The sequence below is a fragment of the Aythya marila genome (genome assembly GCF_965140915.1).
Source record: "Aythya marila genome assembly, chromosome: 4".
Classification (NCBI taxonomy): domain Eukaryota; kingdom Metazoa; phylum Chordata; class Aves; order Anseriformes; family Anatidae; genus Aythya; species Aythya marila.
Genome location: NC_139045.1, coordinates 45,345,120 through 45,361,619, shown reverse-complemented (window position 1 = coordinate 45,361,619; position 16,500 = coordinate 45,345,120). Strand labels below are relative to the sequence as shown.

At 40.6% G+C, this 16,500-nt stretch overlaps 1 protein-coding gene across 4 annotated transcripts in view; it reads right to left on the bottom strand.

Moving 5' to 3' along the window:
• The window catches only part of PTPN13 (protein tyrosine phosphatase non-receptor type 13), a 109,217-nt gene that overhangs the window by 69,773 nt on the left and 22,944 nt on the right, over positions 1 to 16,500 (bottom strand). For all 4 annotated transcript variants that reach the window (XM_082759001.1, XM_082759002.1, XM_082759003.1 and 1 more), the window contains exons 2-5: positions 16,073 to 16,192; positions 7,939 to 8,108; positions 3,343 to 3,408; positions 778 to 963 (exon numbers count right to left, since the gene is read on the bottom strand). In XM_082759001.1, coding sequence (XP_082615127.1) covers positions 778 to 963; positions 3,343 to 3,408; positions 7,939 to 8,108; positions 16,073 to 16,187 — 537 coding nt within the window. In that variant the 5' untranslated portion in view covers positions 16,188 to 16,192. The remainder of the gene's footprint in view (positions 1 to 777; positions 964 to 3,342; positions 3,409 to 7,938; positions 8,109 to 16,072; positions 16,193 to 16,500) is intronic.

Below are 16,500 nucleotides of genomic sequence, written 5' to 3'. Positions count from 1 at the left end.
CTGCATATCACTTTAGCAAAAACATACTCCTTGACATTTGTTAGAATTATAAAGAGAACACAAGGAAAAGGAAGTACTAACAAAAGAACAATCTTAACAATATTGACAACTTATGGCTTTCCTTCGAATTCAGAGCCTGGAGTCATTTGACTAATCTGTGGCTATGTTGTGATGGTTTAGGTGAAGGCAGAGGATGCCTGTCAGGAATAGTAACTCTGCAAGATGATTTCATGTAGCATGCTTCACTTCTTACATGAACTCAAGGCATTTGTTGTCATTAGACAATTAAGTCCTCCACAAAATCCTATCTATCCAGGAGCTGAGGAGAAGTGCAAGAGAACTGGCACACTAAGAAGTCCTTCTTCCAGTTAATCAGTGACTTTCCCAAAGTCAAGAATGTTTCTAAAAAAGAAACACCACAGCCATCGTTTTTGCAGCATTTCAAGTAGGAATCTGTCTAATGTTTGCCCCCAGAATTCATGCTTTTTCCTACTTTTCTTCCAAAGAGGATAACCATTTCAGAAAACTATCTTCCTCAGCTACAGCAGCTGAAATCTTTATTCCAAGAAGAATTGTCGAGTGCACAAACTGTTACCAAGAGGAGAACAATTCTCTCCTCCTACAATTTCAGAGTATTTCCCCTTTCAACAATCCCCCTTCTCACAACTGCAACACGATCAAACAATAGGAAGAAGGACTGCACAATGACTCTGATTTAGCAGCTTAGCTCTCTTCCTGCTGATCTCCCTTAACCCTCAGACGCGTGCAAAGACTTACCCCAGACAGGCTTCCCAGAACCAGTCTGACTAACTGCTTCACGTATGAAAAAGAAGGGGCACAGTTGCTGTTCCGTATGTGGGCACTGCAGGCATCCAGAACGGTCCGTACGGATACACGGGCATAAATGACATCTTCACACATGCCGAGGAGGATGCTGTTGAGATGATCTCCGAGTTTGATAGGCTAATGACAAACAAAAATGGGAGGGAGGTGAGAATCAATTTTAATTGTCACCTGCAGCACACACATACAAACAAAAGACATTCGACGTAATAAAATGACTATTTATGAGGCTTATTGCCCACATCGAGTGAGTGCCAATGTGGAAGTCACCATCTAGGTGGTAAGAAGTTGCAGTTACAGTCACTGGACAATCAGCCAGGATCTAGATTTGGCTCCTACAACAGTATGGTCCATACAAGCTGCCTGATCTGTACCATCAGGACACCGCCACTTTCCTTTCTCAAGGGCTTAATTACCAGTGAAAAGATTTTGCTTAAAGGTCTTTGCTGTTTTTAAACACTCTGCCAAACTTTTTTCCTGTCCGAATTCCACACTTGGATTTTTTTTTGCTCCAGCTGGGTCAGCATTTCCAAAGCCCAGTGCCACCACCAAACATTATCAACAAAGATGTAAGGTCTCAAGCAGCAAAACCACTGGTTAAAAACCAAAGCTTTGTCACTGCAGAACAATGCTCATATGGTGGAGAACAATCTAGGTTTGATTCTCCTCTCCCCAGCCAGTTAATCCAGCACACTGCCAGTAGAATACGACTCCACAGGGTGCGCAATGGTCAGAGATAACACCTGTTCTCAGGTGCCACCAGCACTTGAGGTCTCAGCTTCCCCTCTGTGCCACTGTCCCAACACGTGGGGTTATCTACAAAGCACAAGCTCTGTCGCGTGCTTTTTGACATAGAGCATTTTAAGACATTACTATCTTCCCACCTTTCCTGGGTTAGTGCTCCTGATTTTTTTTATTTTTTAAGTGGTGCCATAAATAACCCTTCTGGATCACCCTGGTATAACTAACGTAGGCTTTTCCCACCTATTTTTTCAGCACTTCTCCCAAATCATACAAATCATTCTTGCAGTTCAACCAAATTCCCAGCAGAGAAGCAGCCCATCAACCAACAAATACAGACAAATAAAACGAAGTGAAATTCCACACATACAAACTAACACTTAAACGCTATGCCATACACAGCCTGTCTTTTTGCCTCTACTACCTCCACAGAGCAGAGCACCAGAACATTTGATGAAAAATTCTGTACTTCTGCTCCCCCCTTTCTTTCCAGACATACCTCACTACACCATACTTAGGAAAAACAGTGAGAGAAAGCACTGTGAAAGCATTTCTTCCTGCTGCATTACTATAAAACTGTTGCTACAATCTAATACTGAGGGAAGGAACAAAAACATGGAAGAAAATTAATTCCTACCCACCTTCCATTGAGCACCTATCTCAAGCCATTCTCCTGCTACTGGCTCAATACTGCTCCCTTCATCCCTTACAAGGCAGGTGAGCAAAGAAGGGGGATAACCGTCTAATAAAACAGTGCAGTTTGGGGGACAGACATGGTAGGCTACCAAGAAGTATCCCTATAACTGTCAGCATCAAATTTGTGACTTCTGCGTTCAGGCAGCTATTTCCAAAGCAGGAGGACTTAGAACCCAACTACTACTCTGGTACAGAAAATTTTAGAAACCAAGCACTTTAACTCCTACAGCCTTCCAAAACTTCCTTCCTTACCCTTAAACATAACGCCAATAAACAGGACTGAACCAAAACATGGAACAGAAATAGCTCAGCTCCCCGAGCTGCACAATGCTCTGTCAAATCCCTCGACACCAAGTCTCTCATTAAATGCTCCCTCTGTGCGTTTCACCTACTTTTCACCCTTTTAGATAGTGCCTTCAAACAGCTGAGCTGGGAGCAGGTGGGAGCACCCAGGCAGATGACGAATTAGGCATTCCAGACTCTTTCCACAACTAAGTGAAGGCGTTCTGCTGGGTGTGGGAGATAACCTCTTGAGCAATAACATTCAGCTCTAAGCAGTCTGCGACTGTGTCTGCAGCGGCTGACAAGTCAGTAGCAAGTCTACTCCCTCTTCCAAGCAATTCATACACTTTTTCTTGGACATTGCGCAAGGGAAGTATTAGCACGTGCCAATTCCAGACTCACTGAAATTACAGCAGCAGAGATCACGAGTTGCTTTATTATGAGTAATTCAACGATGTTACTTAAATGTTTATTTTTATACATAAGCCTGAAACAAAAGTATTTTTCAGCAGCATCAACTGTTGTTTTTCTGCTTGTGACGCTACAGGATGGACTAACCCAGATATACCCACGTGGAAATGGACAGACATGTTCTATCTGCACCTTCTTTCTGCAAGGTGACAATAGTGGTACACACCACAAGGAAAAGCTCCAAGTAGAGCAAGGAAGCCACACTCTTCTGCGTCCCATGAGGACATCGTGTCATGTTAATTGATGTTGAAGTGGTCACACTATCAAGTCTGAGACCGTGATATTAAACAAAACCAAATTCAAACTTACTTGGCTTTGAGGTACTTCATGGTCAGCTCCCCAGAAGAGTGTCATACCAAGAGAATAAATATGCACCTATAATGAAACACAAGACATTTATCAACTCAGAACAGCACAGGAAATGCAAAGCACCTTCAAAGCAGAGCAGCTAACCTAGTGTCACTTTGCCTATATACTTTCTTGCCAGTTAAGCTCATCTGTATTTCAGATTTTTATTTTCTTTTGCCTGAGAGCTAGAGAAGTAAATCCTACTGCAACAAAAGGTACTGCATCTAATCAGTGCCTCTGGCCTCGCTGTTTAGGTCCACATGTTCATCTCCCAAGGAAGGCAGAAGCACACATATCTGTGTCAGCAGCCATGCAGGGGAACAGACTGTGTGGTGGTACCTAAAGCTCCTGAAACCTTTAGTCTGAAGGCAAGGCAGGCCTTAGTGGGACTCCATCAGCTGGGTGGTACTGTCAAGGAATTACTAGGACCGGGATCAAAGGAAAAAATATAACGAACACAAAAGCATTAATAAATAAAGCAGCCACCTTAATCTGTCATTTGTATTTTAAGGCGCAAAGGCATTAATCATTACATTCATAATTAACAGTTAATATCAGCAGCAATTATATTAATATACATCTTGAACATATTAAATCCTTCAAGACATGGAATACAATCTTCAAATATTGCAGATTTCAGACTACAAATACACACTGTCCAAACAGGTCACTGTGAAAATAACAATACAGCTAAGGAACAGCAGTAAAAAAAAACAAAACCAAAAAATGGTTTTTCTGGACTATGCAAGTAGCATACACTAGTGATGACTCTCTACCAGGTTATTAGTAATATTTGTGTAACTTCAAGCAAGCAGCTGATTAAATTATTGTGCAGACAATGAACAACAGTTACAGGGACAGTGATAAGTTAGGGATGATTCATTTAAGGCAACCTCTTTGCCAACTAAAAGCAAAACATCTTACTTAAGTCCTAGGTATATTGACAAGATCTGTCCAGGCTCTGGAACTTCATATACAGGTTTTTAAAAGTTCCACATAAATCACCTGGACAAAGGTAGTGGAGTGAACAGAACCAGTGTGATGCTCATTTTCTTCCTTCCAAACTCAGTATGTAGAATTGTTAGAAATTACACATCTTATACTACCTTAAGGTTGGACATGAGAATTTCTCTCTGCACTAAGAAGTCTCTTAATGTACAAAATGTGTTCACAAAGACTCAGAGGGTGACGCCAAAATGTCTTCCTGTTTAGATCAGCCTGCTTGAAAGGCATTATAATGTCTTTTATAACTACTACATGATAATGGCCTCACTAACATTACTGCGCTGTGCAGACTTTTAGCCAAAAAGACAAGCGTAATGTATGTTTACATTTCTCATGTAATAAGGAAACATTTGCTGTTTTATGTATTCAGAAGAGCAATACACTGCTTTGGGACAGGGTAAGGAAGTAATTACTAAATACACGTAGAAGTAACCTATTATTAAAAACTGCTCTCTTCAATTCAATGGGCTTTATTCAGACAACACTGGGAATGAACACACTCCAAGAAGCACTCCAACCTGAAGCTTCTGCCACTCAGATCACTTGGCTGGCCTTTACAGCACAGCCTGAGAGTCCCAGCAGGACAGAACGGCCTCCACCAGCACGCAGCAGCGATTCGGGATTCCTCACTGGCACACTTCAGTCCAGCTGGCAAACAAACGCTGAGGGTGGGAACAGGACCAGTTCATGCATTCAGATAAGCGTGCAAGAAGGTTATGTAGGTAGAGGAAAACAGAGACCTGGCATTTTTGTGAGGAAGCCGGAGCAGAACCACAGAGAACTTGCTCAGAAGGGAAAATGTCACCGTGGCTTTATTCTATTCTAAAACTGAGAATCGTTGTCATCCTCAGCAAAAACATTATAGCACAACCTATAAGACCTCAAAACAAGGACTGTCACTACTACAACAGATGCTACCCTACTAGCCTATCTGAAACTAGCTTTCACAAAAATAATTTTAAAAGGTTTAATAGTCTCTGATGTGATACTCCATCATACTTCAAGTTTTAAATGAACTTGGAGGCTTCTTAAGTACAGCACTGTGTAGTTGCTTGCAAGCCACTTCTACATATGAGACAAAAATCTATCTGCTACATACCTACACACCCTTTTGGATTGTCAAGCAATGCCTGCATGCATTATATCCTGTAACTCTCTCCTATTTCATACAGTTTCTCTTCAGAACCAGATCAATAATGATATTGCTGCTAGATCAGTGCTTGGCATTTCCCCTAACAAACTTCCAACTGCTTACTATGGTCTGACAGCCTTAGCTTGGGACAGAAAGTCAGGGTGTGGGGGTGTCAGGAAATCCCACACCAGCCTGTTTACAAGATTATGGCTGACATTTGTGCAGCATTACATCAAGTTCCTTACCCGAGACAATGACAAACTAGGCAAAGATCTCCTGAAAAAGCGTTGTAAAAAAAAATAAATAATAAAAAACAGGAATTTTGGTAATTTCAAATGATCCGTAAATAATAGGTGGTTCTGTACAGTACTAATGGGCACGCAGACTGAAAAACACTCATCTGTCTCTCCAGAAAAAGCCATCTTTGACTGAAGAACATCACATGCACCTCTTAAAAATTAAAGCATTTACCCAAAAATTTTTGGGTTCATCTTTGTTTTGCAATACTTGTAATAATTTCCACAATATATAAATCAATGCCAAATTCAATTCCCAGATTCGTCTCTTATTATAACTTCAAATGGTTTGCTAACTGCATTTCCAATTGGCTCGCAATTAGATCAGGCTTGGTTTGTATTCAATTTGACCGAGTGTCTTGAAAGAACCAAAAGGGTATTCACTGAGTGACTATCGTTTTGTCCAACAGTTATCACTGAATACTCTGTTCCATTCGGCCAGCAAGTGAAGTCATAGCTGAATAGCTGAATGCGACTCTGTTGTTGGCTGATCAGAGGCCAGAAGAAATGAGGAAACAAGAAAGCCCAACTTGCAGACAGGGTCTGATTTCAGAACAAGAACCAAAAGAGGAAAACACCAAAGATTTCCACTAGATGAGTCTAGCAAACTATGCTGAGATGCAACAGAACAACAAAAAAGAGGTTTAAATGTGTTTCAAATTAAGTCAGCATGTACAAAACAAGACCTAAGAAACATGAAGTCACAAAAATTAACAGCGTACGCTCCAGCACGCAGTATGTTGCTAATGTGAAGGAAAACAAGCAGAAAAAAGGATGCATAGACCAGTTATTTATCAGCTCTAATATCTCCAGATAAGAGAGCCATAATAAGACTAAAGTGTTTATACAATACAAGGGGAAGAAATAATGAGAGATCATTATTTAGAGTTGCAATTTTATGCCAGGAGTAAAATTTGTTAGTCTTGCTAGGTTATTCCCCACGTGAGATGTTTGATATTGTTTTACCATTATTGGACTGCTTCACCAGTGTCTTTCCAGTGAAGATTAACCTCCTTGCCTTGTTCCAGGTAGTTTTTCCCTGCCATACAAGCAAGCAAATAGCCCCAGAGGATCAATATCTTGGAAGCACCCAGGCATGAATACCACACTGGGGGCACAGCTCTGATTTATCTGCAAGGCTAGAAACTGGGAACAAGAATGGAAGCAGCTCATTTTTTTCCAAATGTTTTTACCATCTCAGGGTATCGCAACAGTTCCTTTTTCACCTGCCAGTGTGGACCATACACTTGCAGAAATTAAGCAGAGTTAATTCACAAACCAGGTTAATTTATCCTAAGCCCAAAGCTCGAAGCTTCAACCTAATGCTAAGACATAACACCACAAGCTAAAGGGTTTTATTTAGTTTATAGGTGACCGTGTGAAGAATTTGCTTATGTAAAGCCAAAGCTTGTACATTTCCACACACAACTGTTTCCCAATACAAAAAGCAACACAACTGCTGCAGTGGAGGCTTGATTCTGTCATCACCTTGTAGCAAGCAAAGTTATATTGCTATCACAACATAAATTTGCACATCTGTAATCAGAGAGGATTAACCAGAAGTGTGTTTGTGCTGAATGCCAGTATTTGGTCATTGTTTATTGATATGCTGCCTGCTCAAGTTTACAAGCCAGAGGTCCTTCTGATGATTTCTATCCTGAAGATAAAGAAACATCACAATGTGGCCTAAAATATTAACCACTCTCTTTTTTTTTTTTTTTTTTCAAATAGAAAAAAGTACTGTACTAAATGAATCCTAGCATGGAACAAAGAACACAATCATTTCTGAAGCATGTCACAAATGTGCCATTCAGAATGTTTTTTCTGATGTTTTTCAAGGCCTGTATTGCATGTTAACTTCAGAGATTACATTGGAGACAACATTACTATCTTCAACAATGTTGTCTCTCCTGAAACAAGACAAACAATTCCAATAGTATGACTGCAGAGCTTGGCAGTTGTATCCTGCTTTGCTGAATCTGATTCTTGCATTCACAACATAAACCAACAATCAAGCATAGAAATCAAGAATACTGCAGAGACAAAAAGGTCAGCTCAAAGCCAGTTTGTGAACTCATCAACAGGAAAAGGCAGCAGCTCTCTGCCATGGGAGAGGTATCTTACCTTTTCCACGTCTGAGAGAGATGACAGAGACTGGTTCTGCAGAACCTCTGGAGCCGTGAACGCTCGCAGATCTTGTTGGGACACATTGTCGTCAGTAAACGATACGCTGCCAGATGGAAGCAACAGGAGAGACCATGGAGAAATGATGAATCCCAGAGCAGTAGGATCAGCTGTATTTGAAAGAAGAAAAGAAAAAGCCCCAAATTAACATACGATTGTTCTGTGGCATTCCTTAATGTAATTTTATTAGCTCAAAGACAAATTGAATATCAAAATGCTTCCTTTTCCACCTGTGATGCTTCATAACCACAATAGTAACCCAATTTTCATCATACTAAAGAGTAATATCTCTTCCTTTTCTTTAGTTCTGTGCCATTATTCATATCACCAAGGTCATGAAGAGCTTGCTAAAATGTCACAGATCTCCTGTCCTCAGGTTATTTCATGTCCGAAACACAGCTGACATCTAAAATGATCAAATTCTAAGATTCTGATTCTATGAAATGCTGTAGGATGCATGTCATTAAGGTGAGATCCTGCATTAAGAACAGAGTTAACTGCTATCTTAATAGCACGGTTGTAGCAGCAATGATCTGAAGAGGGAAGACAAGGTTAGCAGAGAAAAGGAATGCTCTGTATTAAGACCAGCTGATAGGACTGGGACAAGCAGAGAAGTCTTGGGACATTACAGCTGGATCCAGCCCAAAGAAAAAAGTATTTTCAGAACTGAAAAATAAAAAAATTAGAGACAGCAGCGGAAGTGGGCAAAGAGTAAACCCAATCCCTTTTATAAGATCCTCCTTTCAAATCTTAAAACAGCAGAACAAACACTGAACTTAGAGCAAACAAACAAACAAACAAAAACTTTCCTAATTTTCTTGAGTTAAAATATTTTTTCTATGTTTCTAACGGTAATACAGCTCACTTTCACTGAAGGAGGCACAAGCTTTTAATGCTGTAAAAATAAAAATTAACTCTGTTTCAAAGAGTTGAGGAAACCCACGTTTGATGGACAGGTCGGTCCTCCTCCTCTGCATAATAAGCGACAACAGCAGAACAACCATTTCCTACTTCAGCACCACCACTAACAACATTTTCCACTCTCCTATCAGCTCAGGATGCTCCCACAGTGCTGGTGCCCAGGCTGTTCAACTATCTTGTAATCTAGAATATTTCTAATCTCCTAGGAAACGTTTTAAATTACTGCATGCAGGTATCAGATGTAAAAGGATCTAGCAAGCCAGCCCTTCCATTCCTTCTGTTCCCCTTCCTCCAAGAAGAGCCAAGGAATTGCTTCTAGGTGTCCCACATTCTCTGACATGGAAAGCAGAACTATATTACTACTTGGCTAGCACAATTATCCAGAAAAACATCCAATTTTGAATTCCTGCAGCTCAAAGCTTCCTCTCCTACCAGTGCATGCAGAAAAAATCATTCAGCAGAGAAGCCACCAATACATTTTTCAACCTAAGATGAACACACTCGGTGTTACAAACGCTCTTTAAAACCCTAAACAGAGTTTTCCCTTACAAAGGAAAAGGGACCACTGAGGGCAACAAACATTGTAGAAGATCCTGCAGACTCTACTTGAATTAATTATTTCAAGTTTAAACACCTGAGAGCGATTAGTAAGTGGACCTGTAAAAACTTGTGCTTTTCACTTTAAAATGTTTCTACTTAAACAGACTTTTTCTGGAAGTTTTTAGAGCCTCCACATAAACAGAGAAGTCCCCATTCAATAGTAACTTGAAAATACTCAATTTATAAACCCAAGCCAAAAAAAGCACAGGATGTAGGCTGTTTTGTTACCCCGTGACTCATGTTTTTTTTCTTCATAGGAACTTGGTTACAGAAAGTTTGTTACACTTTTTCTAATTCGTCAGTGTGTTATGCTAAAAGCTGGTATGAAAACTTTATAATTCGCATTGCAGAAATGGTTTCTCCCCACTTTTTATGACATAGAAGAGAAGCTCTCAGTCTTCTTGCCTCAAGCGGACATACTTCATTGTTCTGCCTTCATCTCCTGGATCCAAAGGAAGTAATTGCTGCAGAAGGCAGCTCTGATCACACCGGCTAAATCAATTCAACTCTGGTACGGAGCTGCTGAGCTGCCCATCGAAACCAGCACACTTCACCGCAAGCAACAACGACAAAAAAACTACCCTAAAAATATGCAAGATACAAACATAAAACCCTACACAATGATCATTCTCTTCTTGTTCGGAGAGGATACACAGGAGAAAGAGGGTTTTCCTATCATATTAAAAAATAAACTGGAGAGACAAGGCAACGTATGGTACTTGAGCCTACCAACATCAGTATAAGGCAAAGTAAATAAAACATATGGGTGAACTAACAAGCGTTGTACACGTTTATTTCTGTTTCTAGAGCTTGCCCAGTGTCACCGTTTTTCCAAATATTGAATTTATCAAGCTGTGAAAAGAAAAAAACAAAAAACAAAACACAGCCAAATCACTGAAGAATTCTATTTGCTGAGCTACTTCAGCAACATGAAATAGATTTGTCCAGGAGGAAAACTTGATGCAGACATTAATCACCAGTTGTCACACTGCAGTATGTACTTTCCTTCTTCCCCATGGGGATCCCACTGACCCCTAGCTTCAAAAAGATTTAAGCCTGTCATCATTTGTATTACCATGAAGAGATATCTGCTTGATGGAGTGGGAAAAATCATCAATTGTGCTCAAGATGGTGATTTTACTGCAGCACGTAGCAGACACACAGCATGAAGTACACAAGATCACCTCTTCAGGCACCTTCTCTGGTCACAAATCTGTCACAAATCAAATTAATTGCCTCAAAACTCCTGCAACTGCAAATTTATCCCAAAAATAATATTTTGAAGTTACTCTACTCTTCCACTTCACTGTTTGTGCCATAGAAAAAAGTAACAAAGACAGAACGCATCCCAGAGCCAGGGACCAGAACAAAACAACAGGAACTCCTTTCCAGAGATAACATTCATGTCATCTCCTCTTTAAGGCTTTCAAAAACATTTCAAAGAGCAGTGAGGGAGATCTATTGCCCAAAATACTGGGGAAAATGATACAAGAAGAGAGCTGAGCCCGTCTTCCTGAAAGCGCTGCAAGTCAGGGTATGGTTTCCAGTCAGTTTTACATCCAGGAGGTTTTTGGCCACGCTGGTGCTGTGATGCCAGCCTTCTGAGTTCATGCACGAACTATGCAGCTTGGTAACAAAACACTTGTGAGAGCACAGTTTATCCAGCAGTGCCAAGACACAGATAAATAGTGTGGTCTTACTTGAAGGGAAAGAGTGAATTGGCTTTAAAGGCAGTAAAAACTGGAGGATCATTCAGCTGCAGAGCATCTGGAAAATAAAAGAAAGGCTTCTAAACCTTTAAATGGTTTAACAGGATGCAAGTTGCCAAAGGAAAAAACAAAACAAAACAGAAAACAAACATTCTAAGAGAGAGCGAGTTCAGGCAGCAGTTTAAAACTGATCCATTTTACAACAGTGAGGGCTGGTAACTCTGAATTCCTAAACAACAGGTAGACTTCAAGCTCTTCAAGTTGTGATTTCTCCTACTTTTTCTCCCTTAGGCCATAGCAATTAGCAAAAAATGGTAGGAAATGACAAACATTTCAACCCTTTCAGGACACTGAAATGTCTTAAGAGAGTCAACACCCCAAATAAACCAAAAAACCAAAACCAACAACCCAAAACGTACACGCACAGGATTCTCAATGTTTGCCTCTTTGCGTTGCTCCCCAGCCACCGCCAAGATGCAGGAGGATGGGACTGAGCAGAAAGCCTTGGCATGACATTCAACCACTGGAACCCAGCAGCACAGGGAGGAATGGGAGGTGTACTGAAAGTTACTCTTTCCTCAGAGGACTGGAGCAAGAAATAACGTGAATGACTAGTTTCTGGGAAACCCCTGTCACTCCCAGGACTCTCCCTGCTCAGGGTAACGGCACGCCATGCCTTTCCATCACCCCAAGCACACCCTGCAGAGTTCAAGAAAGAGTGCAAGTAAAAAGCAAGACTTGCTTAGGGAAGACCAGAAAACCAACCAAATCTAGAAGTCTGGCCTCATTCCTTCTCCTACACTAAAGGATCAAACGTTAGCACAATGTGGAAGAAAACATTTTGCAACAGTTATTGGTGAAGGGGAAAAAGAACATATTAACACCTGCCTCCAGGGGTGTTTCTGGTAAATGAGGAGGATATGTTTCCTCTTATTGCCTCTTCCCTCCTGTCAGCTGAAGGAATCCATTCCCTGCCCTTTTTCCCCTAAAACCAAGTAGCTCTGATTACTGGAACCCACCACCAGCTTCCATCAACACGTTTCATTTTGCCTTCTTCCCTTTTGTTAAACTTACCCAAGCTAAGCAGATGCAGTGGCATGACTCGACAAGATTTACAGGTCCCCAAAAAAACCCACAACTGTCTTTCCTCACATGCACTTTCAGATGGCATCGCCTTTTTTTTTTTTTTTTTAACATAAATCACTCTCTGTTTATATTTCTGTGCAGAAAGCCAGTCTGTTCAGTGATGTCTTCACTCAGCCTGCCTTTCTATTATCAGAAAGGTTTCCTCCCCATCTCTTCCTCCTCTCCCTCTGAACACACGTTTCTCTAGGAACACACAATGGGACTACTTCCAGACCCCAGGAAGCACTCTAGCACAGGAGTGGCTTACGCCACCGAGTCTTTCCCACTGTGAAGTTTTGATAAACCCTCTCCAGTTCAACCTCTTCAATTAGAAGAGTGCCTGGCTTACTCTCCTGAGTGCCGGCGAGCACAGCGCGCTCCTTATACCTACACGCTTGCCTCCGAGATGCTTCACTTCAAAGCCTCGTTCCTTTGACTTCATGCAGCACTGACTGCAAGATACAGCATGTCTGAAACAGCTGATACACCCTCTGAACAACAAAATAGTTATTGCAGATAATTAAACAGATGTAAGAGAAGGGCAGGTCTGGTATCGGCGTTTTCAAACCTCCAGATTAATTTCAACTTCACTACAACTGATGTCAGAACTGCAACTAGGAGTACTGGATTGTCTTTCTCCTCCATTTAACAGCTTATAACATGCTGACAAGACAGCTACCAGAGTTGATCTTCTAAATCAGTGATTAGCAACTGGGCATTTCCATCTAATTTTTCACTGCTTATAATGACTGCAATCAAATTTTTAAGTATTTTAATGGGTTCAACAATTTTGAGAACTGTAAGTACAACTAAGCATAAGAACATGCACATCTATGGATCAGTCACTGAATTTGACGTGGTGTGATCTGTGATTAAGAATGTAAAACATGGAATTTCATTATGTACTTCTTCTATTCAGTGCTTTGATGGATAAATAGACAGACGCACCAAGAGACAACAAGTATAAATCAACAAGTCACTAAATCTGTCACAGAGGCTTGCCTAAGTAGTTTTCCCTAATTTCCTGAAACTAGTTTAAATAACAAATGAATTGAAGAACACTTTCTCAGTTGGTGGAACAAGAACAAGAATTGCCAACTTCAAAATTCTACCAGGATTTAATAAATAAATACATCAGTGGTTGCTTGGGTTAGCAATTCCTTTAAGTGTGTGTGGTTGCTGGACTGGTGTAGGAGGTTTCCAACAAAAGGCAAGTTAAGTGATGGCAATTTCCATGGTTGTTCTGTCCTCCTGATTTCAAAACAGTTGGACCATGCTGCTGAATTCTTTTTTGCTGTTGATGCTGCTTTAAAATAAAGAAACTTAATATAGAAAACATATCAAAGCTTAGATCTAGTTACAAAACAACATTATCAGGGGATCCAGAGCTATACAAGAGCAAGAAAAGACCATCCCTGAGACTGATCAGAGTCAAGCCTGTGGTGAACTTGCCAAAACTCAGAGCTTGCCTTTGTGGCCCTCTGCCCAGGAGTGGCTGGTCAGTTCTGAAAAACCGACAATTTGACTTCTGCCACTGAACAGCTCTTTTGTGCCCTCTGTATTTCTAGAATTTAACTGTGGAGAGCAGGATTTCCCTAGAATCCTCCATATGCTGCAAGTCCCTGACAAAGAGCAAAAGAAATTGAGTCAGACAAGAAAGCCCACAGGAACCTTTGCATTCTGTTCTGCAGCGCTGCAACACATCTCTACAAGCCAGCACAGAAACTGATATTCAAGATGACCAAACAAGATGTCTACAGTTTTTTTCCTTAGCAAAGCCAAATCTTCATTAAAGACTTGTTATCTTAATCTTGCTGGGAGGAATTAAGTTGTTTTTGTCAACCATTGTTACATTGTAAAGCTCTTTCATTTAGGTGTCTTTTAAAGAGCATTTTACCACAGGGCTATACCCCAGGTTAATTAATAGCATGCGACTGAAAATAATTTGCTGAACTAGCAGAACAACTCAGTAAAACACCTTCATATCCCAAAAGAGACAATCTTCTGGCACTGATTTTATCTGAAGCTGTGTTTTGGTATTCACTGATAGGAAGCAAGACCAGAAACTTCTGCCATCTTAGCCAGTCTTGACTGGCAAACACTCCCCTACCTTAAAAGCATACACCACAAGTCCTGGGGCAGATTTCCATTTTGTGCTCTCATCTTTCAGTACTTGTCCCTCCAAAGGAGGGCTGCCTGTGTTCTTATTCTCAACACTTCCTTGAAGCCTTCACAGTAATTATAACTCTTCTGCACTACTCAAGCTATTACTACTCAGTTTTCAGTGGAGACTTCTATTAAGTCTACACTTCTTAAGTAGTTTCTCTGCTATGTATTTAGGGTGCTGGCTTCTTTCAGGTGGACTTCAAGATGGAGCTCACGGTGTTGATTCTCGGGTATGAACCTGTAATCTTTCAAGATACTCTTTAGTTCAAGTCTCCCATGGACTCACCAACCCACTGTCTTAAAAAAATGGTTTTCATAGAGATGCAACAGAGAAAAAGAGAGGAGAGAAGACACCAGCTTCCCCTTTAATTTCATGATTATGATCTTAAGTAAATCTTGCTCAGGTATCAAGTGCTGTATGAAAGTTTCTGCCCATATGTGCCTTCTTTTGGAGTTCTGTGAACTATTCAGAGATGATACATATATCCATGTATGAGACAGATCTAGCGTCTGACTAGATATTTTCTAAAACATATCTTAAAAACCTTAGTTTCAGCAAGATTATACATTCAAGCTAATCCTTGCAAAAATACAACAGAATATGCAAAAACACATCAGAATTTTCCCTCAGTAATCAAGATATATCTCTTGCATAGTAATGTGGCAAAACAATAGCCATTTTTAAAGTGAGAACTTGTGATTTTTCCTGAATCAAGTTAAATACTCATACAGACGGATGCCTAGACAGAAGGAGATGACAGCCCCATGTTTTCTCAAATGCTAGATGCGTCATCGAAACACATGCTCTATCTGAGGTCAGGTCACCTAAGTCCAAAACTTCATAAAAATGGGGAGGAAAAAAATGGTGGGTGGGTGAGCAATGAGCTTAAGGACTTGCAGATTATAAAAAAGGAAAGGAAAACCTAAGGGAGAAAAGGGCACCATACTTAGATCAAATGCTAGAACAGATGATCATTAGCAACACTGCAGATGCTCACCTTAAAACCAACTACTTTGGGGGAGGTAGGAAGAAGGGAGATTTATTTCTAACTCCTGGAAAGCAAAAACATGCACTCACATTCCTCTCAGTATCTATACCAGGATTGCTAAACCCACTCTGGGGAGTGATTCCTGACCATCTGCTCAAGTTTTCAGCGGCTCACCTTCACCTCACTCAGGACTAAATCACTTCAGAGCAAACTGGTCATGACAGCACTATACTATGCTGTAGAGTACACTACAACAGATTGCTCTGATGGCCTCAGAGGTATTTATCTTTTTTTTATATGTTTCTATCTCGTTTCTACGTGTCTAGAATAATACAGGGACTATGTGGTAGTTTCCTACCAAAGTGAAGTTGTCACCACATGAAACCACCTGTCGTGTGTCCTGACAGAACATGAAGGAATGGCTGAAAACAGCCTCAGGGTTGAGATGTACCTAGGAGCAATTTATTATGCGCATTTAGAGTCTATGAAGAACAAGAGAGTATGTTACAGGTCAACGTAACCAAGATGTTTCCATTCCATATATCCCTCCTTTCAAATGCTTACCTTTTCTGAATAGCTCTTGAAGGCTCTCTGCACTTTGATTCAAAATAGCCCATATTTCTTCTTCTTGCAGTGGTCCGCCCCGAACCTCCAGTGCCTCAGCCAGTGACACATGCATGTTACCTGGGAAATAAGACACAACCCGTTTAAGAGTGCTTAACAGCTATTTTCTCCTTGTATGCAGCACTCACGTAGTAATAAACAGTTTTCAACTCAGTCACAAAAAGTCTCTGCTATTAACAGAACTCAGCGGATATACACAGTAAGGACCACCTGCTCTTAGGCAGATGAGAAACAGGCTATGACAGCAATGATCCACATTAATATGATAGGTTGCTAAACCAATACATTCAATAAACTGTTGTTAGTCCTTATATTATGAACAAGAGTTTGCTCTGTTAAAAAAAATGACAACAATTAATAGCTACAGC